A 27,454-nucleotide genomic window follows, 5' to 3' on the forward strand; every position below is an offset into this window, starting at 1 on the left:
GAACAAGCCCCCTTTTCCAACCCTCCCCTTGAGCCTTGTGTTGCACCGATCAAGTTGGATGTCTTCTCTGCTGTTCAATGGCTGTGGGGAAGTGGTTAGGTCTTCATAAAAATGGCATTGGGTGGTTCTTCATTAGATGAACGTTGTGTCTTGCAGGCAAGTCTGTGATGATAAGGCTCATCAGATTTTGGATGCGCTCGTGTTGCCCCACAGGGGTCATGCCCAGCCTCGAGGGCTGTGAGCCCAACCTGGTGGGCACACAGATGTTTAGGTGGGCACGCAGACACATAGGTGGGCACACAGATATGTAGGTGGACACAAAGACATTTAGGTGGGCAGACACGTATTGGGGAAATGGAGCCCATTTCAAGCAAGCAGCAAAATGGGGAATGCTCTGACCCCATGACAAGCTTGTTCCCTCCCATCTTCCACAGCTTGGCTTCAAGCATTGAAAGGAGAAGCTGTATGCCAAGAATTTTAAAGGCTGTGTCCAGCAGAGCGAGCCAACACCTGATTTGCCCTTAATTATAGCAGTGAGAACGGGGCGGGGGACAAATGGGAAAGGGTGAGGAGCAGGCGATGACGAGGACAGGACTGGCCTGTCATGTGCCAGAGGCCATGCCTCAACCAACACCACACAAGCTGCTTGTGTGCCTGCGTGCCGCTGGGCAGTGTGAAGGGAGCACAGGGGGAGCGGGATAAAAGCAGTCACCAAATTACACCAGAGCTTTTGTCGAGTCCCTATTCGTGTGTGACATGGGAGCAGCTCAGGGGGTCCCCACGACCACCTCCAGAGCTGTTACTGTGAGGGGACATGGGCGCCTCGAGCTGCTGGCAGGGGGCCTTGTGTTGGTATGAAAAATGGAGAAAAAGTGTGTTCATAGGAAACCTAACAAGAGGAGGGCACAGAAAGCCTGCGCTTTCTGTGCAAACAGGAGCAGGTGAGCAGAGTGATGCGTTTGCTTGATTCACACAGTTCCCTAGGAATAAAAAAAAAGTAATACTACTACTAATAATAAAATAATAATTTAAAAATCTGTATTTGGGCAGCGGGGGGGGGGGGGAGAGCATTAGGGGGTGATGGGGACCCCTCAGCCCCACGCTGCATCTCCATTGATTAGAGTCCAGCAGCACCGAGTTGAGGCAGAGGAGCGCAGCCCCGCCTCCCCCCTCAAAACTGGCCAAAATCGGGGTTTCCCCCCCAAAAAAAACCTTCCCCCCCCCTTCCCGCGCATGCTCGCCCCCGCGGGGCCCGCCGGGAAGACCCCGCCCCCTCCCCTCGCTCCCCCCGCCCCCCACCGCGCCGCAGCGCCCAGGTGGGTCCGGCGGGGCCGCGGCCATGGCGGCCGCTCGCGCCGGGGGGGGGGCGGGGCCGGCCGCGCGCCGAGCGCCCGCTCCTGAGGAGAGGGAAAATGGCGGGGGGGCGGGAAGGGGGGGGGGTAGGGGGGGAAGGGAAAATGGCGGCGCGGGGGGCTCGTCCGTGCCCTGCCGACCCGGCCCGTCCGGGAGCGGGGAGGAGCCCGCCGGGAGCCCCGCGGAGGCGGGAGGCTCGGCCCGGGGGAGGGTTAGGGGAAAGGGGTGGTGAATGCCGGCGCGCTGCGGGTCCGCCTCTGCCACTGATGAAATTTAAATTGCTCGGGGCTCGCACCGGGCTGCGCCGGGCTCGGGAGGCTGCTCCCGGAGGGGACGGGGCCGCTGTCTTCTTCCCTCCCTCCCTCCCGGCCGGGTGCGGCTCCCTCGGGCTCGCCTCTGTTTTCCCTGCGCTCGCCTTTACCGAGGAGCGAAGATGTCGTTCGCCAAAGGTAGGCTGGCTCCTCCGCCGCAGGGACCTTGCTCCGTGCCCGCTTGGTTTTATTTCAGTTATTTTTCTCTTACTCTGTGCCGTCTCGTTTTCTCTTCCAGCAGCAGGCTGCGCAGCGTGCCAGGCTTTCCCCCGGCAGGTGACGGGGCCTCGCCGGTGCCCATCCCGCTCTGACCTCCGTGGACGTGTCCGTGGATGTGGACGTGTCTGTCTCCTCTGCCGTGCAGCGGGCCGATGGCCCCTCGTCACGGCAGACACATGCAGGAGACTTCCCCCCATTACCTCTCCCCATCTGCCCAAGTTTTAGGAGGTCTGAGTGTGTTTCGGCATTTGCAGGTCCCCACCGTATGCTCCGGCACGCTGCCTCGCTCCCTGTGAGCGTATCGCCTGGTCTTGAGTTGGGAATCCTGCGTTGGGAAACGGGGAACCGGCCCGCAAGGGGTCATTTCAGGAAGAAAAATTACTTTGGTGCATTGCCGTGGCACTTCTCCCCCTCCCTCCCTCCCTTTCTGGTATTCCTAATGGTGCGTGTGTGGTTTTCTGTTGCGGATTTCATGCCTGTAGGTTTTTTTAGTATAAATCCATGCAGGCCTATCACTGCCTGTAGAAAAAAGAGTGGGCAATAGTAGGTCTTTTGCTATGTGAACTTGGGTCCTGCACAAATCCAAGAGCTTTTGCAGGCTCTGGGAAATCAGTTGCTCGCCCAGTGGATGTCCAGGACTGTGCAGCACTTGCTGTGTAAGTGCAGTGACAGTTTGTAAACGTCCTGTGACAGCTGGGTGAAACGCACAGCGCTGGTCGGGGGAAGTGGTGAAGTCACGCTGCTCACCTGGTGTCCTGAAAGTTGTCGAGACAAGCCCCTTCTTGCTGTGAAACGAATGACAAAAATAGGCTCTGAAGCCTTCTTTTTAAATGGAATTGGTTTATCTCAGCCTTCTGCTGGAGGTAGCCATCTTGCAGGCAAGTGGTACTATGTTAACCTATGTAAAGATCAAAAACAGTTCTTAAAATATTGCCAGGGTTTTGACAACACTAGAAGCTTTTTTAAAAAAGTACTTTTGCTAGACTGATAGCATCAAAACACGTTGCTGATGTCAGGTGATATTTTTAGCATGAGGATCAGCCTCTAGACTCAGAAATCGCGCTGTGTCTGAGCGGTAACATCGCAACCCTTGGTGCATGCAGCTGGCGAGGACAGCGTCCCAGGTTGCAAACCTCTGAGTTAGCTCAGGGTAACGTGCTTCTCTGTGATGGGGAAAGGAGGGAGTGGCTAGGTTTCACTTCATGTATGCTTCAGTGCCATGTATGTTGACAAATTTTGCCTGTAGTGATAGGGAGAAAGAAGTTTGCAAATGCTAATTGGGTGTGTTGAGTTCTCAAAAATCAAGCAAGGTAATAGTTATTAGTCTTGTGTTGGGCAGTGTGGGCGTCTGTGAGATTTTTATCCCTGTCAAGGATAAAAATTGCCTTGAACTTTCCAGCGGAGTCGGTGGAAGTTAAGGCATTCACTCTGTACCCTCAGCCCCGAGTTCAAGGATAGAGCATTTAAAGTTCAGCTGCGTGTTTCAACTTACGGGCCAACCTTCCGGATTTTTATGCAAGTAGTCTGGCTCAGAGGAAATAGAAATAATTTTCTGGTGTAGCTCTTTCAGTGTGCTTACTTGGATTGCAGTGCTAATTACAATTCTCAACCCTCAGCCCAAAAGATCCCTACATTTTCAGGAGAGGACTTCTTGCTTGGCTTGTCCCGTGACTCCTTCCTGTGCCGTGACCCCATATGCTATGTACTAAGGCAGTGAGTTCTCTTCTGAGTGAGTTAACGAGTTCTTAGGGCAATAAAACTGAGCTTTGTATGTTCCCCCTTTTAATGTAAAATAAAAGGAGGGATGACAGAAAGGAAATACGCTGCTGTTCTGTTCATGTGCAGTTGGGGAAGTCTGTCCCTTATTTTATTTCCGATGGTTCATGAAGATCTCCTTTTTAGTAACTTGATCTGATTTATCGTATATTGTTTTTTCCCAAATGTCAGTTATAAAATCATGCATCATAAACCTAAGAATAGTGTGCTCTTTACCATAGTTCACGGTGTGAGGACAGTGGCAGGCTAACAGGGAGATAAGAGCAATGTAGAAATAAAGGTGGGGACAGTAGGGTTTGAGTGAAACTCTCCACCGGTGACTTGATTAAAGGTCTTTCTGTATGACTTGACGGAGCATTTTCTGGTGAAGGCATTAAAAGAAGTTGTCCTGGGTGGTCGTTTTTTTTGAAAACCCAGTGTTTTCTGGAGCCTCAACTATCTCATCACATGTTTCTGTTCTGCACTCATTCCTGTGTGGGCCCATCCCTTGTGAGTTTTCCACTGCCATATCCTACCCCTTTCTTCCTTCAGATGGGAGTTGAAGAATAGTGATCCTGTAAAAGTGAGCTTCAGCTGAAATCCGAGGCAGTGGTTGCAATGTAGCTTGGAAGAGGCATTTCTTTTTAAAGGTAATTTGGAAGCTTAGGGCAGCGTGTCCCCTGGGAAGTCTCTTCCTGCAGTTATCCAGCACCCCTGCCTCCCATCTGGTTTTACAGAGGTGCAATAACTACTTTTCATTACAGCCTTAGGAAATTCGCCTTGCCTGTAGGAAATAACTGCCTTTAGAAATGCAGTCGCACTGGCTTTTCTACATCATTGCCACTACAGCGAAGAGGGAAATAAACGTTAACTCGGGCTGTTAAATTTAACAGCAGCTCACGCTAAAGGACAGTGGCTGTCCTCCTGCCGTCGGTAGGCTGGAGTACATAAATACCGGCTTCTTCCCAAAACCCTGGAGGGATTTCCCTTAGGGAAGAAATCTCAGCAGGAAGGCTGGTGCTGAGCTCCTCGACATTGGGACCCCCATGGCTGTTGGGTACAGCACTGAAATTCTTACCCCTGCGCAACAGATCCCTCCCTGCACCCGTAATACTTGGGTCAGAAGTGTGTTTTTGTAGATTCCAGCTGTGCCAGCTCTGTCATTCCTCTTTCCCCCAAATGATACCAGTATGGGCAGCGCCAGCAACGCTCTCCCTGGGCACCCACGTCCAGGTAGGCTGGGTGAGGCCAGGAGGTCGTGGTGGTTGCCAAATGGTGGCCACAAGGCTGCGGGGTGGTGGCTCTGGGCGTGGATGAGGCGTGGGCCATTGGGCTGCTGCTCCACACGCCTTCATCATTTGCTCATTAGGCCTTGGAGAATGTTATAAAAAAAAAAAAAGAAAGGAAGAGAACTAGGACGTTATCACATGTTTACTTTTACTATGCCTTATTCTTTTGGTTTGCTTCTGATATTGCTTAATCTCCAAATGCTCTTTTTATCTGGGAGATACACGTCTTTTGGCCAATGTGAGCCAACAGGATCTTCCTGCTTACATGGCAGCCCAGGACGGTTGTTTGCTGGCTCTTCCTTAACAAATGACAGCCTCTGTTGAATACTTGGTATTTGCAGAGTTTCTGCTGGGCTGTATTGCATCATATCGGGAGGTTCACATGTTTTACAGGCTGATGAGCTGAGAGAAATGGTTGCTGCTGTTGCTGTAACCCCAGCCCTGTGTTACAACTCCTTGTAGGGAGGATTACGAACAAACGTCTGAAAGTATCTTGTAGCTGTTGTTGCCCTGGAAGTTTAAACACTGTTTCCATGTGCATCAACTCAAAATGAGGGAATGAAAGCTCAGCACTTGCAGCAGTTCTGCACAAAAGTATTCAGGTGGTATAGATCTTACGTTTCTGTAGGAGGAAGTACTTTCAGCGAAGAGCTCTAGTGTTTTTACGTATTTCACCTGGAAAGATAAGCGTAAGATGCTTCCAACTATTACCTGTTTTTACTACCAAGTGAAGCACAAGATTAAAAAATGAACTTATTGTTAATTGTACTATTCATCTTGTGCTGGCATTTCCCCTGTGTTACACACGGCGTGTGCACTGCAGCACTTGCCTCTCTCTTTTTTTTTTTTTCTTTCCCTACCTGCAAAACAGTGCAGTCAGGAAAATGGCTTCTGTGGGCTTCAAAGCAAGGGCTTGACACTGTGACCGAGTCTGAGGCTGCAGAGTGTTTTGCTTAAAAATACAGTAAAAACCATAATGAAAATGAACTGCCCCTGGCTTTCCTAGGCATTCTCGATAGAATAGCCTTTTAATGCATGTCCCAGATAAGAAAACTTTAAACACGGCTGTCACTTCTAACTATTTCCTGGCACTATCACTCAGTTCATTTGCAAAGTTTCCTCCTGCCCCTTTTTTGTACTAGTATTCAGGGTGTTTCTAAAATTCCAGCTATATTTGGCAATACATCACTCTCTGTGTTATAGAGAAGCGATTACTCAAGGGATTTGGCAGAAATTAAATTAACCGAGGTCTTTAGAGAACATACTCGGAATGTCTTTTGGGAAGGCACTCACTTCACATGCTTTCTTCTGGAAAATAAAGTCGAGCTATCTTCCATTTCTTTCTGTGAGATGCTTTGGCTATGGACTTCACTGCATGGACCGTTTGTGTATTTACTCTTTCGCATCTATGGAGCTTATCACTTTCAGAAGCAAAACAAATGCTGAAGTGATGGACGGACTATTTTTCCAGGTTGCTTAGTAACTGAAGGGCATGCTGTAGTGTGAAAATACTCATACGATAAAGTAAGGGAATATTTACTGGAACAAACGGAAGATTGTGTGAAAATGCACAGCATAAATAATTAAAACATGTTTTTATTTGCTTCTGTGAACAGAAGGATGCCCTTGATCACAATGTTCTGCATAAAATATTTTTTTTTTTTAGCGAATGGCTTTTTCGCGTTTTTACTTGCTAAAGGATGTTGATGTGGTAGGACACGAACGCTTTAGCTGCCTAGCAAAAAAAAAAGTGTACTGCTGTGGATTTTGAACATTTCTTGTGATGGATCATTGATCTTCTGGAACTTTTTAGAGTTTTGAGAGAAGGTTGGCTGTTTTTTGCCCCCACTTTAAGATCTGTTCTCCAAGTTACTAGGAGCAAAAACTCGAGGTTCCTGGAGTGCTTGCACAGTAATAAAACAAGACTGGATTACACGATTTTTTTCCCCTAAGAAATCTGAAAGCTGTCTACAGTCTTAATAAGCTAGTTTTCTTTTTTTTTCCTTTAACCCTTTTTTTTTTTCTTTTAATTTAAGATTTCAGCAAAGCCATGTCTCAGGCTGGCCCCTCACAATTTCAGGAAGTCATTCGACAAGAGCTGGAGTATTCAATGAAGGTAGAACTTGATAAGATACTTGCAACCGCACCTTCAAATGAGCTGGAGGTAAGAAGTATGATGTGAATGCAACCCAAAGCCTGAGAAGTTAGAGGCAGGAAACTGAAGCAAATTTTATACAAGGGGACAAATCACAGAATAATGCTATCCTTATTTTTAAGGTGTGCTCTAGTCATGTGTGGAAGAGTAGCCTGGATACAGTGTCAGTAGGAGACTTTCAGTTGCATACAAACTGCACGGCAGAGTTATTACTAAGTGTTTAATCATCTAATCATCTTTAGTTATTAAAGGTTCTATATAATCTGTAATGGATTACAGAAAGAAAGGGTAAAGCTGTTACTGTAAAGATTTGGCCGAAGTCTTATGGTTGTAGTTTTGAATAAAGACTTGCCTTTTAGGTATACAAGGCTTTGGATGTCTTTGTTGTTTTTCTTTATTTTTGTGTCCCCCCCCCCCCCATCTCAATTTTTACTGAAAATGAGCTTTTGGCACCTTTTGGAATTTTAAATTTTAGCATGTCTGTACTTCACGAGCTGACAAACTTGCTCTTGTGAATGTGTTGTATATCAAATTTGTAAAAATGCTTCCATGATAGAGTAGGTACACAATAAATACCAGTATTAATTAACATTATTTCTTCTCTGTAGCACACCAAAAATGACCTGGAAGGATTTAAGAAGTTATTTCATAGATTCCTACAGGAAAAGGGACCATCTGTGGACTGGGGGAAGATTCAAAGACCACCAGAAGATTCTGTAAGTTGCAATGAAGACAGTCAGTAGGGGACATAAAACTATATACCATGGAATAGGTATAATTGCCACAGTTCTGCAAAATCACATAGGACAACACTTTGGGCTCTAGCTGAGAAGTAATAATTTACAGACATATGCTGTGTGTGTTCCTGAACATCAGGTCCTGCTTAACATATGCATCAAGTTCTGCAGTGTTATTTTGTTAGCTGTTCTCTGAGCAGGGGAGCAAAGTGGGACAGATGCCATCTTACCATTTGGTACCTTCTCTGGAGTGACTGGTAACTTTTGTTAGAGGGGAAGTAGGTAGGACTCTTGTTGTTCCCCTTTCCTTCCTGCCCATGACAGAAGGTCGTGCATCTCAGTTGAGACTGTTTCCAACAATCCATTCTGCTAAATAATTTGAAAGGGACATATGGCAAGTGGGCTGGGTTATATAGCTCACTGAGCAACTTCTGTAATCTACAGCAGCTCTGTAAAAGTGAGGAATCTGAAACTTGTAGTTGACTGAAGGTTTTTGAGCATCATTTTCTAATGCCATCTCTGGTGTTGTAACTTATAACCTGCTACTTGAGATGTTGCTGAAAAAGCACTAAACATTTTTTTTCAGCAGTATTTTATACTGAAATAAACAATTCCTATTAAACTTAACCTCATTTGGTTGATTCATCTGCAGCCCGGGGCTGTCCTTTGACTCTTGCATAACTAACGGTGTAGCTGTGCTACGAATTCTTGCTTTTCCCAACGTCATAATCTTGGCATATCCTGAGACTTCTGTGTCCTTACACATTTGTGGTCTCTCTTAGCCTCTGTGATGATTCAATCAAGGCTCTGTTTGCAACTGAAAGACAGGCTGGCCAGTTACTTCCAGAACAGATACAGCGCCGCTTTCTAAAGCGTTGATGAATGATGCTGTTTTAGAGCAAGTATAGGGCTTTTTCCAAGGTTGAGTGTTTTCTTTTAACTTCAAAAACATGTGATGTCTGTCTCTTCTGTACTATAACACTGAACGAACTGTTGCTTTGGGGAGAAAAATCCACCTTGAAGGAAGAGGCCAAGGTGAGGAGTTCTAGATAACATTTTATAAGGAAGCCTGCAGAAAAGGGGGCTGCTTTCAGACTGGAGAGGGGTGAGGCTCTAAGGGAGTGATAACTCTTTTGAATATGTAAAAGGGTAGCTGCAACAATCAGTGAACGGAATAAGCTGTTCTCTGTGTCAAGATAAGGCCTGGGATTAAATTACAGTAATTTGATGCAAGTGAATAGGCTGCTTTGTGGAGAGGGAGAGCTATTGTCTGTCCATTTTTAAAGTTTTGCACGCTTTCAGCAGAAAAAAAAATCAAATTCTGTAAGGGACTGAAAATTACTGGGCAGGACATCGGGAGCAAATGGCAAACAAGAGGCATGAGACAACACTGAAATAGGTTGTTGGAGGTTCCCATGCAAGGCAAGCTGTTTAAAAAGATGGTCTAACTTAAGGTCAAAAAAGGCTGAAAGGAGGGCAAGTTTAGAGATGGTATCTCTCTTCTTCCTTCTAGCCTGTGCTGGCTCATCCTCGTCTGTTTCCCTTAGCTAGGAAGCAACTTCAGATCAAAAACAGGGGAAAAAAAGATGCACCATCCTGTTGCTTTGGTTCAGGTGAGATGTGTGCATGTTCTTAGATGAAATTGTGCTTCCTAGCATGAACTCCAAATCACATGGACTCGCAGAAGATGTCACAGAAGAAAGATAGGGAAAAATACCCTCAAACAAATTTCCTTCCCATCCCCCCCCAGCTGTAAGGGTTTCATTTCCCTGTCCTACTCAAAACCTTCTTATATTTATTCCAGGTCCACCAGCTCTATAATATATGTCATGTTGGGACTGTGGAAAGTGTAAGGTGTCCTACATGAAAGTGTTTTCATGTGACCTGCAGAGAAACGTCTTCCAAATTATTCCTTGCTGAGGGATATGACTTGTGGAATTATTCGATAAATCTTGGTTTCTTTACGGCCAGAACTATCAATCTTACTAGTAGATGAGAACAATAGGAACTTTTAAAAGGGATGAAGAATGATAACTTTTAGAAGGGCTTCAGAATTGAGTCTGCAGTACTAACTTCTTTGGAACAGGTCTCTGTGAAATATATGCAGATTGAGTGCTTTTATTCAGCTCTCATGGAGTTTTCATCCCCTAGCTATAAAAACTTAGTGCTCTCTCCTCCTGGTCCTGTGAGAACAGCACAGAGAATGTTACAGGCAAGACTCTTTTGGAAAGCTGGTTGGTAATCCTGTAGCTGATATATAATCTCCAATTTTGATGATATCATTTTATGAGGTGGGGGTGTGGGTGGCAGTGGGGTTCACAGCTGCTTTTGAGAATCTTGTGCTACAAGTAGCATGGTCTAGAAAGGAAGGACTTACAGTCCCCAGAGTGAGTTGATTTGCCTGTGATTTTTCTGGGGAATTGGCTTGCTGCTTGATCTGTCCAAAGTATCAAGAATTCTGGCATGTGTAATCTTCAACTGCCAGCTAGTGAAGCTCAAAGTATATGTTTAGGTATATAGGTGCATGTGTGTATGTATACACACATACACTTATATATAATATATCTATATACATACAGGTGTACATGCACATGTGGCTGTATGTATAAGCACGCAAAAACATGCCAAAGATTTTAACAGCTTAGAGTTAATGAATAGTTCACTGCATTTTTAGGCTTTGGCTTTTAGTTTTCTATTTTGCATAAGGTACTTCTGAGTTTCAGGTTCAGTGGGAAAGGTGTTCCAGGCTTTTGTGCAACGCTGTGCTGCACAGGAGAAGAATTTCTGATCAGACTTCCATGGGTCACTTAATGTTTTATCCATGGTACTTGTTCTTTAAATGCGGTTTTCTGTTTTTTTCTGAAGCATCTGCTGACAAGTAAAGACTCCTTTCAGTAAACTGAAATGTAATTGTGTTGTAATGTTCTCCCCTTTTTCCCTGCAATGGGAGATTTTATTCCTGAACTCCACGTTTTAGTGCAGCAACTAATACTGATGGGCAAGCAAGTTGTAGGCTCCAGACGAAGATAATGCAAGATTGAACCCATTTCACGCTATATTGGTAAACTTCTGACTTGTTTTTTCCTTCCAGATGCTCTCCTTCTATATGTCCAAAGGCTTACAGTGATAGCTGGCATAGTTAGGACCCATTACTGTTACAGTCTTCAGAGAAGAAAGTGCACTTAGAGTGCTGGTTAACGAGGAGGAGACGAGGTAAAGAATGTGGACACGGCAAGTGTAATTTAATCTTGTTGATGTAGATTGCAGTGATCTGTTTGTTTGACTTGGAAGCAGTAGCAAAGTCATGGTGGGAGGCCTCTGAGGGAACAGCAGTGAACAAGTTAACCTCAGAGCAGCAATGTAAAACCTCATCAGTGAGCTAAAGAGAGCATCCAAAGCAATCTGAGCGTGAAAGGAGCATGTCTATTATTATGATTATTTTTTTTACCCAGTGCTTGGATTCTTGTCTACAGCTTGTGTTGTCATCTCAAAGAACTATATCATGAAGGAAAAGAAAAAAAATGGCATGCTTTTAATCAAAAGTCAAATGTCTTCCTAATCCTCAAATCTGGAAGCAGGTTTTAAGGGTTCATTCAGTGCTATTTCCATTTAAACCGTCCTTTGGTGCTGAGTAAATATTAGCTTGTTTTTCTGTAGCTACATATTGACTAATATGGGTGTATTCCTTTCCAGTCTACCCGTGATGATGGCCCAGATGCTCATTTTGTCTCTCTGGCAAACTGTTCCAAACATCCTTGCAGTAGGAGTATACTTCTGAAATCAGTTAGTCACACTCCCAATGTTGCCTCATACAGACTGTTCCAAAAATCACTTCTGTGACATTGTGTGCAAAACCAAATGAAGCTAGATGTTATCGTAGCAGAATCCCTGGCCACAATTTCGAGACATGTCTCAAATGACTAACACTGTAGTCATGCGTCTGTAAGCCCTGTCATTCCTGCCCATTTTTGTTCCTGAAGTATTTCCCTATCAGCACTCGCTTCTCAAGTCCAGTGTTCCAAACCCTTAGAGCAATAAGTGATTTTTATTACTGTGGAGCACTTTCTGCTCTTGTGTATACGCTTAGAGGTGACGACGCAGTTCCTCTGCATATTAGAGCCTACGTGTGGCTGGAACAGCTAAGTGGTAGCACCGACACCTAGCAGGCCTGATGCTGCAGGGATCCTGCTGGAATTTGAATTCCCAACGTTTGTTGTTCCCTGAATTAAAGACCCTTCAAGATCCAGGGCTTCGTTGCCAAGTTGTCATTTCCAATACCTGTGCCAAAAGGAACTGAAATATTTAGCAAGGCTGAGTTACATATTTTATGTTGGAGCTGATGCAACTGCAAGTGAAGTACATGCTTGACAGAGGCCTGGGTGGAACTGTTAACTGCATCAGGATCGGGTTTTTACTCTGAGCTTTCTGCTTAAGCTCATTTCAGACACGATAGTGAAGACATAAAAGGGGGAGTTGGAACTTCAGCAAAGGCAAATAATTTTGAGGCAGTCTGGCCCTGAACTGAGCGGCAGACTTTCTTCTTTTTGGAGAGCTGTATTGGGCATGATGCAAGAAGAATGTAGTAAGACTTTAAAGGTGAAATCATATTTTTGGCTTTTCAGACAGCATCTGAATGCTGTGGGTGTGACTCATGTCCCACCCGCTAAATGTTTAAATCCCCTGGCAGCCTGATAAGGGGTGGTATTGACCTTGGAGTAGACAGGAGGTAGTGGCAGGGAGTGAGGATCTAGCTGCATTTCTCTTCTGAATGGTGCCCAGCGCCAAGTATAAATCTCTAGATCCTGTTCGTAGTGAATTGTTCTTTAAGCTTTCTGATGCACCTTCAGCACATTAAATTTGGGGTTTATAACCTATTTGTTAATGAGAAAAACAGTTGCTTTTAGCGATGTCTACCCAGCCTGAACACAACCTCTGTTGACAAAACACAGCAAGATTCTACTTTTTGTATGCTTCTGTTCCTGAGAAATTCTAGAAGCGTTGGAATGAAGTTCCCACCTATGTTCTCCATGAAGTGGCAATATGGTGTGTATTTTTGGGAGCAGTCTCACAGTCACAGCATGTGGCTACCCTGGGCCTTGAGTAACTGATTTCAATATCGACCTTTGGAAGGCAAGGGTCTGTAGGTACAAAAGTGTAGGGCTCAGTGTAGTTACAGATTTAAAAAAGAACAACAATAACAACAAAAAAAACACTTTCATAGTTTGGGCAACAGTCTTTTTAGATAAGAACTGAGAGATTGCCTGCATATTTGCTAATTCTTCTGAGTGGGCACTTGGAATTGGATATCTGTTGTCAATTCCTGCATTCGTGACCCATTCTGCTGTATCAGCTGTCCCTGCCTTTCTGACAAATCTATGCTTGTAACCTTCAGGATGTTTTATCTTCTATAGTTTGTTCAGATGCATCCTGCACCGCTGGAATGCTGTATCCATGTCCTGCCTCTTCCATTTGTTCTACATGTTCCCTTTTGGAAGTATAGCAGAATAAATGGAGTGTGGATAGAATAAACTGACTATGAACAGATGGTATTCCTGAACGGATGTGCAAGTGGAATAAAAGCGGGATTGCACTAGACCAAAAAGCTTCAGTTCTGTCTGATTTTTGCATATCAACATTCTGCAAAACCGCTTCTGTCAAAGATCCTTGCATAGTAGCTAGAAGATTGCTAATGGATTTTCTTGTGTGTAGTTTCCCTTGTAGTGGGAAGGAAAGGGTTGTGTGAGATGGAAAGGATTTTGTGTTCTCCTGCATGAAAATCCTTCTGCCTCAAGTTCACAGTGTGCCTCTGCTATTCTTGTCTAGCACGGCCGTAGCAGTGGTAAGTTAGTGCTTAAGGTCTTAAAGTAATTTATACTTTTATGAGAGGATGGCACAGCTGGTGAAAATGGTGATATTTCCAGTTGGAACTGGAATAGTGCACGTTATTTGTGTCCTTCCTCTCTCCATCCTCCCATATCTTCCAGTTAGCAATGAATTTCCTGTGAAAAAGGTCCCATTTTGGTGAAGGTTCCTTTGAATTGTTCTAATCTCTGGGTCAGTAACGAGCGGGTGACCAGATCTGCCATGCAAACTCATTGCTGTGGCTCATCTCTAAGCTGTGGTTTTGCTCCAGGTGTTACTGGCTTTTGTGATGTTCAGCTTCTCCCCCTCCCACCTGCTTAGCTCCTAACAGCCTCAGAATACGCTCACCCAGTAAGTGTGTGTGGCTGTGTCATGTCAGTGCAGCAAGCATCCTGCTCTCAACTGGTGGAGGCATCTGTGGGAACAGGTGAAGTCTTTTCGTTTGCTACACAGCCCTGCCAGGGAATGCTGAACTCGTCATGTGGAAAGTCTGGTGGGTGTTGTTTTAATAGATCACTTTGTGATGGATACAGTCAGGGCTGCTGCCGTCGCTTTGGGACGTGCTATTTCAGTTGTCGACATGCTCTGTTGTATGAACAGAGACATCCAGAGATGCTAAGGCATTGCTGAAGCAAGACCAGTCTAGCGTGTGCCTTCTTTTGGTTGCAGAGCTCTTTGCTGATAACCAATTGCTGGAGCTGTTTTTGCCACTGTCTTTGTGCAGCATTTTGCCTGGGTCAGTTGCCTCAGCTGTATGCAGCGCATGCCATGCAGGATCTCTGGGGTTGCTGATGACGAGCTCCATAACCATGTAGTGTTCAGTGATTATTTTCAGGTCAGCTGTAGCCGACTGGCAGTCCCTTGAGGCATGATTACATGAGTGATAAAGTTTTCACTTTTGTTGTGAAGATTGCTGTACAAGCTTCCCATTCAGTAGATGTCATAATCCAGCCTTTTTGCCCAACTAGCAAAGGTATGGTACATATAATCTCTTTTCCCCTTTCCTCATACCCTAAGTAGCTGACTTTCCTAGTCCTTATTTCCTAGTCTATGAAAACATCTCAGTGTTTTCAAGAGACTTTTCTCTGTTTCAGAGTGTGCCTGCGTGTGTATACCCAGCACATGTGTAAGTGATAAGCCATGTATGTCTATGTTCTGTTTATTTTCTTTTTTTTAAATATTAGTCTCCTGGTTTTCTTCATCTCACTTCCTGGAAGAAATGAGTCTCTCAGCTAAGTTATGAATAAAACAACTCTGCAGACTTGAAAGCTTTCTCTGTCTTAATTTAGCTGAATATTGCCAGTCATAAGTTTCCCGATGAAGGGCAGTAGTGTTCCTCTGTAACATAAAGTGCTTGTGTGGGCAATCTGAGATGGTCCTATACGAGTCTGTTCGATGTGGGTTATTAGGAAGTGGCATTGAAATGATGTTTGTCTAGGTTGCCACGGCTGCCCCGACTTAGTAACCTTCCCATCCTGGTATTCTTTGGACAGTCGAGGTTTATGCATGTGGCAGAGGCCAGGACAGATGCAAGTGACAAGTATCAGTAGCTTCGTAACCGTTGGGTTGTGTGAATACAGCTCAGGGCTACGGAGAACAATTTTCCCTTGCAGAGGAGGAAGGACAGTATTTGAGAATGTCTGGAGATCTGTAGGCTCCTGCCACACATGGGTAGGTCTGGTTTCTCGTTTGACAGCTTGTCTCCCTTAGGAACCTGCTGCAGTGGATCTGACTTCCCCTCTTGTCCCCCACCACTTCTGATGTGGGGGAATAAAGAGTAAAAGTCCCGTTGAAACAGTGCAACCATTGCTGCCTTGGGCCTGCTTCCATTCCTTCTTTACCCTTCTAGCAATCAGGAGACATCAGGACTCGTGTGGTGCATCTTTGATGCAGAGAACGTGCTACTGAAAAAACAATTTGACAGCTACCAGTTTGTTTCCAGACACTTTCCCTGTGTAATATTATAGTTTCATGCAAGTGTACGTGTTCTTGTTTATTTACCGAAATTACAAAGTACAGATAGACTTTTTTTTGAAATAGTTTGTGGTTTTTTTAGACTTTGAATTTCTGCATAAAAAAGAAAAACAAAAAAAAGCATAGTTATATTCAGATCATTTACCTGTTGGACTCTTTTTTTTTTAATCGAATGAAACCCACTTTAAACAAGGAAATGGTAAGACTAAGATCGACCTCTGTGCTAAAGGAGCACTGAGACTAACCTGTGGAGGTTATAATGTGTTAGTCTTTTTTCCAGTTTCCTATAAAAACAAAGATCACTTCCTAAGCCTCCAGACAAACAAACTCATTCTGTAGACCTCACAGGATGGCTGAGCTCCTGACTTGACAGGCACAAACCCAAATTTAAAAACAAACAAACAAACAAAAAAACACAACAGACCATTAAGAGTGTGTTCCCCAGGGCACGGTATTGCGGCGCAGGCTTGGTGTGGGCAGGCTCCCTTCTGGGGAGGCCACGCATGCATTTGGGCTGCACTGTGATGGGGCTTTCATCCCGGGGCTCTGAGTCACAGCTGAAGTGCTCTGGAGCTGCGTTTGGCTGCTCCCAATTTTGCTTATCCTGGGTTATCCATCTCTTAAGCCTGTGCTGAAGTTGGACTGTGGAGATGCTTCCAAAATCCTGCTGTTAAATTTAAAATGCGAAGGGGAATGTTTTGATAAGGCTTAGTGGTCTTACACTGATGTACCGGTGCTTTATTTCCCGGTATTTCAGGTCTTTTACCCTTCTGCCCTGGGCCTCCATTCATTTCTAGCTGCCGCCTTATCTTCCACCTTCCTCCCTCTTATCAGCCTCAGCTGTCTCTTTCCTTACTTATTTCAACCTTCTGTCATCTTGGGATGATGCAACTGAGCATAATTTATAACCTGGAGGCAGCAAGCTGCGCCACGCTTTGGGGTGGGAATAGGCTGCAGCTAGCTAGCACGTAGGGGAGGGCATGGGCAGTGTGGTTGGCCGGGGAGAGAAAAAAGCAAGCCAAAACGGGTGAGTATTTCCCTTCTGGTAACAGCCTCTTTTACCCTGCCTGTGTTTCTTGGAGTAATACATGGCACGTAAACTGGACACTGTGTGACTAACTGTGAAGATGTGGTTGTGATTGGAATGGTAGTTTAATTTCTTGATGTTGCAAGATACCAAATCTTCTTTTTATTTTTTATTTTTTTTATTTTTTTGTGTAAAATGAACTCTGTCACACCCTTACATGAGAAAGCTGGAATGGAAAGGCTTACCTTATTGCTTCCCAGGTGGTCAGACTAAAGTATCTTTCGTTTGCGTTTTTGATTTATAAAAGGAGCTTGCATAAATTATTCATAACAAATTGTGAAGTTACCACTTTAAGCCACGTATTTAAAAACTGTCAGACTTCTTAAGTAAGGGATTTTGGAGACCTGTTTTAAGCCAGCTGGTTAACAAGGAAGGAGCCCTTTATTAATCCTTTGTTCAAGGCAGCAGAAATCCAGAGCAATCGTTTTAGTTTAATATTCCTTTTATGGGGGTTACTTTAGACATGCATTTTTGTTTAAGTGCTGTGTTTGATTTCGTGATCTTACAATACAGAATCAATATGAGAAACTGGCTGTCAAATTGCTGGGACCCCTTGAACCCTTGTTTGAAAACTGTCTCTCTTAGGTGTGTGAATCAAATTGTGGTGCCATAGGTACGTTTCTAGGGATCAGAGTTCTGGTTATCCTGAAGTTAGTGTTGGACTTAGTGTCTGGTCTGACAAACCACCCCTCCCTTGTCTTTTATTGATGCATATAGATTTTTCTGACAAACCTGTGTGCTTATTAATGACAAAAAGGCATATTATTTCTACAGTTATCACTCCTTTCGGATTAAATGGAAAATAGCATGTCAACATTACCTTCTTTGTTTAATCAGCTAATTTCTTCTGCTAAGGAGAACTTGGATATTAGCAGACGACTGCAGCAGTGGTTGTGTTCCTTCTTGCTGCCTGAGCCACGGTAACGCTGTTTACCTTCTAGTTGGCTTGCTGGGAGAGTGAAATAAAACCTGTCGAACTACCATGTCTCTTACTGTGACTTAACTAGAAAATGGAGGTTTAAATGTGTATGATTTTCCTTTTCATTCTTAATTTTACAAGCAAAATCACATTTATTTTGAATGCAGTGATAACTGTAGCACTCGGGATAGTTTGTGCATTACTCATAAGGCTCCTTGCCTTACCCATGAGGCTGTCTCAAGGGTTTTTGGCATAGGGAACCTCTGTCGCTTTGAAGCATGGAGAAGTACAGTTAAGCCTGAACTTACATGTTGGCTTGGAATGCAAGAACTTGGTAAAGAGCGTGTAGATGGAAACATTCCTATCTTTCATGTGTTGGCTAGATCTTAGCATAGAGTCATGAGCGAGTCTGGATGTTACCTCTTTTCCTGGGAAGTATGTAGGCTGGGGGTACTGAATTCCCAGTTTCTCCTGTGTTAGGAAACATTGAGAAGGGTCGCACCTGCCAGAAACAACCAGAAAAGTTCCTGCTAGTTGTGCAGAAAGTGGCTTTTAAAAATCACATTGAAGGAAAATAAGTGGTAAGCTTATTGGACAAACCTCTTGCTTTTAGTTATATTCATTTTGATGAGTGTATATCACAAAACTATTGAAACTTGTCTTGTTCTCCAGTAACACTGCCCACTGAGCCAAAAAAATAAGTCACAACATTGACATATGGTTTTCTATTCAACAGCTAGTGTGTTTCAACAAGGAACCCAGTGCTATTCTTGTAGATATTTAATCTGTTTTCGTATTAGCTAAAATATTTGAGTGAGGGAGTAGAGTTTTCAAGTCCAGTTAATGTCTTGCTTTTTTGGAGCACATGTCTTTGGCATTGGGAAACATTTCTAGGTAGAATGTGTTTAAGCAGTTGCATCAAGTTGTTCCTCCTGGGCCAGTTACCACTGTTTGAGTAATGAGAGTTTAGTTAGTCATTATGCTGCAGCTTGTGGAGTGATCTTATCTTTAAATATATACCATGAGCTTTCCAGATCATGCAGAAGGCAGAATTTCCCTAATGTGAGGGATCCGCTCTAATCTGCCATCTGTGGCCTGCTGGAATTGCACAAGTTTTCCTCCTAACCTCCCCACATCCGAGTAAGAAATTTGACTCTTGTTCCAGTGCAGCGTGAATTTCCAAGGAAATTCGGGCCTGACTTGCCTGAAGCAGACACAGACTTCTGAAAACTACTTGGTATGTGTTTGTTTTCGGAAATCAGCTGTGCAATTTACAAATCCCTTATCAGAATGACAATCATTTTCTTGCTGCTAGAATACGTGCAGCACTGAAACACAAAGGCTTTTCTTCAAAAGGAAATCTCTATACGGGCAGGCTAAAAGATGATTGTATTGATTTTGCTGGCATGATACCTATCGTTGCACTACTACCTTTGTTTCCTTGACTTACGTGCTTTGGATTGGGGAGAAGCAATGCCTAATGGAAAGCATGCTGACTTTCATTACAAGTCTGATTTTGTTCTCTATCCCTAGCCCTAAACGTAGCCCATACTCTGTTTTTAAACCTGTAGGATATAGCTATCAGCGAAGTAGAAGGCTTTCTGCAAGGTTTGAATGCATCCTGAAAATATCAGGATAAGAATTAGGAACTTTCTTTATTCCTTCCCATCTTCTATTTGGAGAGATGAATTATTATATTGGACTAGTAATTTGAATAAATATTACTTTGGACTGAGTCAAAGAACCAACCTTTTGCCAAGAATGTAGTTTCTGAAAAACCTTAGTGCAATGTATCAAGAAAAATCTGCTGTGACTTTAGGTTGCTCAAGGAAGAAAAGTTATGTCCAGTGTGCGGAGCCTGCGCTCTTAAATCGCATCCTGACTGAAGGAGGACATCTTATGGGGAAGGGAGTTAGATGAGTCACAAAGAGACCCCTTCTTCTCCTGCAGGACAAGAGGAAGCTCGGGTTAAGCAGCATAACTGGGCTGACTTCTTCCGAACCCCTCTTCACCATCAAGTTAGCTCCCTGTATCTGGAAGGAGTAGACTGAGATGTGTCTGGGTGAAGCTGATGGTGACTTGCAGAGTCTACGGAGCTTCTCTAGAGAATAGGTTATGGTGGGAACAGATCAGGTTATTTGTATTGTACCAAATCGGGTTGTTGTAGACTCATTTTGCAAATGTTCTGTAGTTTTCCTAAATCATATATGTGAATCTGGGTATTGTTACCAAATTTGAAGTTCTGAAAACTTTTAGGAGAAAGCACTTTCCTTACAAATACCTGACTTTCTGAAAAATTTGCTTCTTACAGATCCAACCCTATGAGAAGATAAAGGCTAGAGGGCTGCCTGATAACATTGCTTCCGTCTTGAACAAGCTGGTGGTTGTGAAACTTAATGGCGGCTTGGGCACAAGCATGGGTTGTAAAGGCCCCAAAAGTCTTATCGGGGTGCGGAACGAGAACACCTTCTTGGATCTGACCGTGCAGCAGATTGAGGTAACTTTTGATGTGCTTTGAATGTTGTTGTGGATGCTTCAAGGGAGCTGTGCACTTGAGACCTACTCTGAAATCACCTTCACCTAGAGCTGAAGTCCTTGCCAGTACAGAAACACTTTCCATTAGAAGTCTGATCTCAGTGAACACACAGCCCAGGAAGTGGTCATACGTCCCCTTTTTGGGCGAGGGGGAGTTTGGATCCAATTCTTGATTTACTTTATGAGCTATGGTCACTGAGTGTGCTGGGTATCTGAGTTGTACTTTGGGGTAGAGCCTTCCCTTTCTTCACAGGATGAAGCGAGGCACCCTGAGCTTCTGTACGAGCCTCGAGAGAGGTCACAGTGGAGGCCTGCCAAAAGAAAGAGGGAAAGGGGGCCTGGTCTCAGAGCTAGTGGTGAAGCAGAGAATTGCTTTGGAAAGAATGGGCACTAGTGATGTGTAGCACATGTGGATAGAGGGGACGGAGCAATCGGCGACTGAACTCTGTCCTCTCTACACATGTTAGCACAAGTGTAATTCAGCCTGTGCGCACCATCCGGAACAGTGGTGGTTGTGTCCAGCAACACAAGGGACCAAATTGTGGAGCTGGCCTGGCGTGGCTAACGCCTGGGCTTGCTTCCGACTCCTCCAGGTGCAGGTCTGAGTGTAGCTTTGTTCGTGTGCCTCGGAACAAAGCTCTTCACAGCAGCTCGGAGTTCCTTCTCAAATTAAAACCCTCATCATGGAAGTGATTGCTAGGATTTTCCTCAGAAGGAAGAAATGAAAGTAACAGCTGCTGGTGTTGGGAGAGGACGTTTCAGCTTATGTTTTTAATGCAGAATATTCCTCTTGCAGCAGGTATTTAAGATGGTCATTACAGTAGGAATTTGGGTGTGCTAGTTCCATAGTTTTTAGAACTCCAACCATTTTTTGCCTCATTGTGTTTTCTGTTGGGAGTGACTATCTCATGTATGCAGGAGAGTCCTATACATGACTTAAATTTATGTCCAACTAATGCAGTCCTAATCCTTCACTTTTGTGGGTGCTTCCTCAAAAGGGTTATTACGGTATTCTGACTCCCCTAGAGGTTAATGATCCCAAACATTCCCCAACAGACAAGAATGAGCTGGTGCACCAAGTTTTCAGTTCAATTAAAGAGTCTTTCCTGCATGTTCTTTCGGTGGAACACACTTGTTTTCTGTTGTTTTTTTCTTTTTTTCCTTTTCTGTGCTGAAAATGCTCACGTGTGTTTTAGTTCAGTTTTAAAGATGCCCAAATAATTACCATTGCAACATTTCATCCCTTACGTCGTCGTGATAATATTTTGTCTCATAGCCTGACAAAAAGGCTCAAAACTGCTTGCTGTGCAGAGAAGTTTTTGCAACCTTACCCTCACAGACTTGAATAATTTTGGGGAAAGCATGCCTTTTGTAATCAACAGTAGCCCAAAATTTAAAAGAATATTTTTGCTGCGTCATGCTCTTTAAATTTTGAATCTTGAAGCAGATTTAAAAACAAAGATTAATTATACATTAAGTAATGGGTCTTATCTTAAATACCTCACTGCTTATAAGGATTTGTTTTCCTTTACTTGCTTTATTGTATATTCTATTGGTGCAAGATTTTTTCTCTTTTATCTAATGGATAGATAAAGCAGACTGGAAATAATAAGTGTATTTCCTTTTTCCCCAAAATCTTAGGTGTCAGGAGTTAAAGCTAAAAATACATGCTGAATTTACCATTTCTTTCCCATCTCAGCACTTAAACAAAACCTACAACACCGACGTTCCTCTTGTTCTTATGAATTCCTTCAACACCGATGAGGACACAAAGAAAATCTTGCAGAAATACAGTCACAGCCGTGTGAAAATATATACCTTTAATCAAAGCAGGTATCAAAAAACTTTTCTACTTGAGGTGAAAGGAAACACTAGCTTGCATTTTCTCATATTCCAAATAGTATGGTGTTTAGTTTGAGGTGGTAGTAGTATCTTCTTTACTTATGTTCAGTCTCATTTTTTGAAAGACTGAAATGTCAGGGGGTTAAGCAGAGTCAAAGGCAATGTATTAAAGAGGGATGCAGGGTGGGGACAGGCTACAGTTTCAAGAAATGGATGTAATGAAGTGCTGGGTGCTGGCCACTTGGTTCCTGAATTTGCTTTTAGGGTGGATACCTGGGCTCTGGAGGGAGACAGAATGTGGTTTCCTTATCAAGAGAAAACTTTTATCTAAAGTGGCTGACGGTGTTGGAGGTGTACTTAGCATGCTCTGAAGCCCTGGGTCAGAGGAATGCTGCTTTACTGCATGGTCTGAGAACTGTGGTTTTAAATCTGTGACTGAAAGATCGCATTCTGCAACTTAGTGATAGCTGAGTATTTGGATAGTGCTTCCAGGGCAGAGTACTTACACTAACCTAGCAAGCATAGCGTCAAAAGCAGCATGAAAAAGCCCAGGTAGCTGCACCTGAACTAGTGCATTTTTGTTTTACTTTGTGCTAGTCTGACACTGGCAACAGCTTAACAAAAATGTTGTCTTCCCAGGTATCCTAGAATTAATAAGGAAACTCTGCTGCCAATAGCCAAGGATGTATCTTACTCAGGAGAGAATACGGAGTGCTGGTATCCCCCAGGCCATGGAGACATCTACGCCAGTTTCTATAACTCCGGTCTGCTGGATAACCTTATTGGAGAGGGGAAGGAGTATATTTTTGTATCCAATATAGATAACTTGGGAGCCACTGTGGACCTTTACATTCTGAATCATCTTATGAACCCACCCAATGGAAAACGCTGTGAATTTGTCATGGAAGTCACAAACAAGACCAGGGCAGATGTGAAGGTAAATGCAAACAGTTGTGCAGCGTGTCTGAATGCCCGCATGTTGGTGCAAATCTGTGCCTCTTGTCTCTTCTGTATGCATGAATTCAGACATAAATTAGATCTTCTTATAGCTGTATTAGGCACCATTTAACACATCAGCTGTGATCTCATTTGAGATGCACAAAATCAGCGAGTTTATGAAGTTTTAATTCATGGAACAAATTGGATCTAGCTTCTGGGCAACAGCAGACAAGGACAGCCTGGAGTTGACAGATTACTGAAAACAAGTAATTTCTGCAGGCTGTAGGTCACAATCTCCTTACTTCTCCAAACTGTCACTTACACATGGGAAAAGTTTGGGGATGGTAAAAGCACTGCACGGCTGCGATATAGCAGTTGTATCACTACTGACTGAAACCTCTGTAAGCTCCTCGTGCAGCTGTGAATGTGTGCATTATGCAACACAGCTTTTTGGGGCTGCAAGTCCCCTCCTGCCCCAGCTGCCTGACTTCGCACAAAGTCCAGGTTCGACAACATATCAGATATTTAGGGCTCGTATCAAATATTCCTAGTGAGTAGTAATTTGTCATGTAACAGAACTTTACCTTTGCTCTTTTAAGTATGAGGATGGAGGGAACCTGGTTTTCCCTACTAGTCGTTAGATATCAAGAAAGGTCTGACAGTCCTATAACACCACAGAAATGCACTGTAAAAATACAGGGCTTCATCCATGGAGAGTAAAGGTTGTCCAGGAAATGGTGCAGAGCTAAAAGACTTGATTTAAATTTTGCTCTGTAATCTAGCAAAGTGCTAGAAGATGATTTTTGACAAAAGCAGCACTTGCAGAAGACTCTCAACAACTTTCATTAACAGAAGTAACTGTTCTAGAGTGCTGAAACATGATCATTTAACAGTTCTGACTGTAATTTAAACACACTCTATAATTAGTAACCTAGTAGCTGAACAAGTAACATGTTTTCACTGAGGTTCAACTTTAAATGGCACCAAAGCAGTGCATGCATCTGGGGTGGTGGCTTCTCTGTTGGCTGCTCATGAACAGGACTTAAAACTTCTTCTTTTACCCCTGCAGGGTGGGACACTTACGCAATATGAAAACAAGCTGAGACTGGTGGAGATAGCTCAGGTCCCAAAAGCACATGTTGATGAATTCAAGTCTGTGTCAAAATTCAAAATATTCAACACAAACAATTTGTGGATTGCTCTGTCTGCAATTAAAAGGCTGCAAGAGAAAAATGCTATTGACATGGAGATCATTGTTAACCCAAAGGTAATCAGATAGGAAGCTTTTAGAGGAAATGGACTAAAAAAAAATTTTGTAATTAAACGAGGACTGCTGCCTTCAAAAAGGAGCCAGTCTGTTGGTAAATGCGGAACTCTGAATTAAGCTAGGCTCTAAAACTGAGTGCCTTTACCTGCTGGTTGTGCTTACGTGAGTTCTCTCTTTCAGACCCTGGATGGAGGTCTGAATGTTATCCAGTTGGAGACTGCAGTTGGTGCTGCTATTAAGAGCTTTGAGAACTCCCTGGGGATAAACGTACCTCGTAGTCGTTTTCTGCCTGTTAAGACCACGTCCGATCTCCTGCTTGTGATGTCTAACTTGTATAGCCTTAATGCTGGATCTTTAACAATGAGCGAGAAGCGAGAATTTCCGACAGTGCCTCTTGTCAAACTGGGAAGCTCTTTCACAAAGGTAAACAACTCCCATAATTACACTTCTATTTTATCTCATGGTATAAAAATACAGTCCATAGCAATAAATAAAAGTGAGATTTACTTTATCTACCTCTGCCCATCTTGCTTGCTTTTGCTCTTTGTAAAGAATTGTTAGGCTATTAGAATAATGACTGCTTAAGATGTATATGTACTGTTCTGTGCTCCTTCACCCTGTCAGTTAAGGAAAAGTGAAGGTGAGCTGGGTTGCATGCGGTCTTTAGAGCTCACCCAGCTTTGATGGGATATTGCCCTTACTGTCCCTTGGTTGTAGTCATCTCAGACAGAAATGACAATACAAATTTTGAAGTAGCAACATTTATAGTTGTCAGACAGATTCCGGAAATACCTTTAAAAAGAGTTTTCAAGAAGCTCCAATGTTTTTCTTAGTCTACAAAGGGATTTAAAACAGTCTGTATTCTTTCTTCCCTTCAAAAGGTTCAAGACTACCTGCGGAGGTTTGAAAGTATTCCAGATATGCTGGAACTGGATCATCTCACAGTTTCAGGTGATGTTACGTTTGGGAAGAATGTTTCGTTAAAGGTGAGTTTGCAAGCAGGATCCTCTTGCATATACATGACTAATCTGCTACTCTGTAAGAAAACTGATCCTAAGTCATCAACTTCCACTGGAAGCATTCCTAAGAATTAAAAAACAACAGAAGAGTCTGCAATAAGGACTGCAGTAGTCAAATTTGAGCCAATATTGACCCTTCTGAATGAGCACAAGGTGTTACCAGAGTAAGTGGCTTTTCTGTACAGTTCTAGCAAAAGCTGAGGCTTTTCTACAAGTACAGACCACTGAAAACACCACAGACCTGGTGACTCCGTGTTGAAAACAATGCTGGCGTCTTTGTACTTTACCAGGCACATACCACCTTGCTTCGCGGGCTGGCTTTACAGCCATAGGCCCATTCTCATCAATTTGGGGTTCTTGATTTATTAGTAAACATTGGAACTCAGCAATTTAGTTTCTATTTCAAATGCTTTCTTAGGATCTGTGGCACAGCACTTATGTATGTTTGCCTTATAGCCGTAATGGTGAGCTGCATTACCAGCCAAGGCAGTAACATTCTTGCACATAAAAGCAAGCAGGCATGATAGGATCACATAAAGCAAGCATCTATCTTTACAAGCAGGGTTGATAACTTAATCTGATGGTATCAAGTATGCTGGTGTAATTACAATAGTTCCAATATTATTGCTTATTTTAAACCTTTGTGCAAAAAAAGTCTCTGTAGAAACAGTAATTCAGTTGAAGCACATGCAGGGTCTAGGTGTTACAGCTGCCCAACAACGCTGCTCTAACTGTTGACTTGGAATGAGCTATCCTACAGTAAAGTTTCTGACCACTTACTTTTGTCTCCGTGACTCCAGGGAACAGTTATCATCATTGCAAATCATGGCGACAGAATTGACATCCCCGCGGGAGCTGTACTAGAGAACAAAATCGTATCAGGCAATCTTCGGATCTTGGACCACTGAGTCGGTGGAAGGGCATGGCCGGTTCTGTAGGCTGCTGTGCTAAACCAGCCTCGTCGTGGAAGAACCTTTTAAGCATTAGAAATAAGTACACAGAGGGCCTACGCTTTGTCATCTTCACAGTACCCTGCAGTATTAATTTAAAATTAATTTCTCTTGCTTATCTTTTTAAGCAGACACATAGCGCAATGGATGTGCATAAGTAATGTTTCAGTCCTTAAAGAGATTCTGTAACTCAGTTAATATAACCTTGAAGTGCAATACTGTTTGTCTTGAGGTAAGATGGACAGATCTTCTTTGATAAGAAGTTAAGAGGCTTGCCTCTAACATTTAGTAGTTTTGAATTGCTTGTAACCGCAGAAATAAAGCTGTGAAGCAATACATGTGGGACATGGTTAGCTACTCATGCAACTTTTTTTTAAATGAAGTGTAAATGGCAGGCACAGTTGAAAAAAACCAAAAGTTTCGCTACTGCTAAATGGGCTGTTAAAAACCCTGTATAGTTCATGTGCTCACAACTCTCCCAACCTATAACCCTCTTTAACCCCCACAACTGACGGGTGGGATTCCTATCACGATTATAGTGTACGTCACAATACTGGGGTAAGGCTGTCAATACCTCCGTTTCTGTATTGTGAGAGAGTGGGCATCGCTGATGTTCCAAACTCACCCAAAGAATCTAATACTTGAGAAAAATGCCTCAGTATCCACACGTGGTGTTTGCTTTTCATATCCCATTTAAGACTGGATTACCCATTAGTATCTTTATCCTTGATCTGCCCTCTCTTTCAATAAATGGATTACATCACGTTGACTCTGTCCATGTTCATATTGTCACAGCCACATGTTAATTTATCTGCTCTTGACTCATTTCTAAATTTGTACAGGAATTGAAATCCCTGTCCTGATCACTATTGATTTCTTAATGTTTCTCTTGTATTTACATGCAGACAATTTATTTTATAAGCTTAGTATAACACTGGTATGTATCATTAAAGAAGTTGGTCTTTAAAAACAACTCTGATTTTATAGCTTTATTTTGACTGACAATTAGTGACATCTGTTATGCTAACAGATAAGCATGCCTGTCTGAAGAAACCATAGGCGCACACACACTGTAGACCATTCCATCATACATAATCATCACAGGGTTAGGCACTCAGACTACTATGCTTAGGTAAAGAGGTGTGAGGTGAAATACACAGGCACTTTTACTTAGTACTGGCAGCGTCCAGTCTTAAAAGGTAGTATTTAAAAAAAAAACACTCTTAAATTAATTTCAGTTG

The 27,454-nt window shown here is 43.3% G+C and overlaps 1 protein-coding gene across 2 annotated transcripts; it reads left to right on the forward strand.

Annotated features, from left to right (window-relative positions):
- Window positions 1–1,274: 1,274 nt before the first annotated feature.
- On the forward strand, window positions 1,275–27,186 carry UGP2 (UDP-glucose pyrophosphorylase 2). 2 transcript variants are annotated; one of them, XM_040553615.1, is made up of 10 exons: window positions 1,275–1,316; window positions 6,964–7,091; window positions 7,691–7,798; window positions 19,973–20,158; window positions 21,896–22,029; window positions 22,678–22,975; window positions 24,047–24,244; window positions 24,425–24,667; window positions 25,126–25,230; window positions 26,064–27,186. In XM_040553615.1, the coding sequence occupies exons 2-10, from the start codon at window positions 6,978–6,980 to the stop codon at window positions 26,169–26,171; spliced, it is 1,494 nt and encodes a 497-aa protein (XP_040409549.1). In that variant the 5' UTR covers window positions 1,275–1,316; window positions 6,964–6,977; the 3' UTR covers window positions 26,172–27,186. The 2 variants fall into 2 exon arrangements, with proteins under 2 accessions (XP_040409549.1, XP_040409548.1); XM_040553614.1 differs by lacking the exon at window positions 1,275–1,316 and adding an exon at window positions 1,512–1,802.
- The last annotated feature ends 268 nt before the right edge of the window (window positions 27,187–27,454 follow it).

This window comes from Cygnus olor, chromosome 3 (assembly GCF_009769625.2).
Source record: "Cygnus olor isolate bCygOlo1 chromosome 3, bCygOlo1.pri.v2, whole genome shotgun sequence".
Classification (NCBI taxonomy): domain Eukaryota; kingdom Metazoa; phylum Chordata; class Aves; order Anseriformes; family Anatidae; genus Cygnus; species Cygnus olor.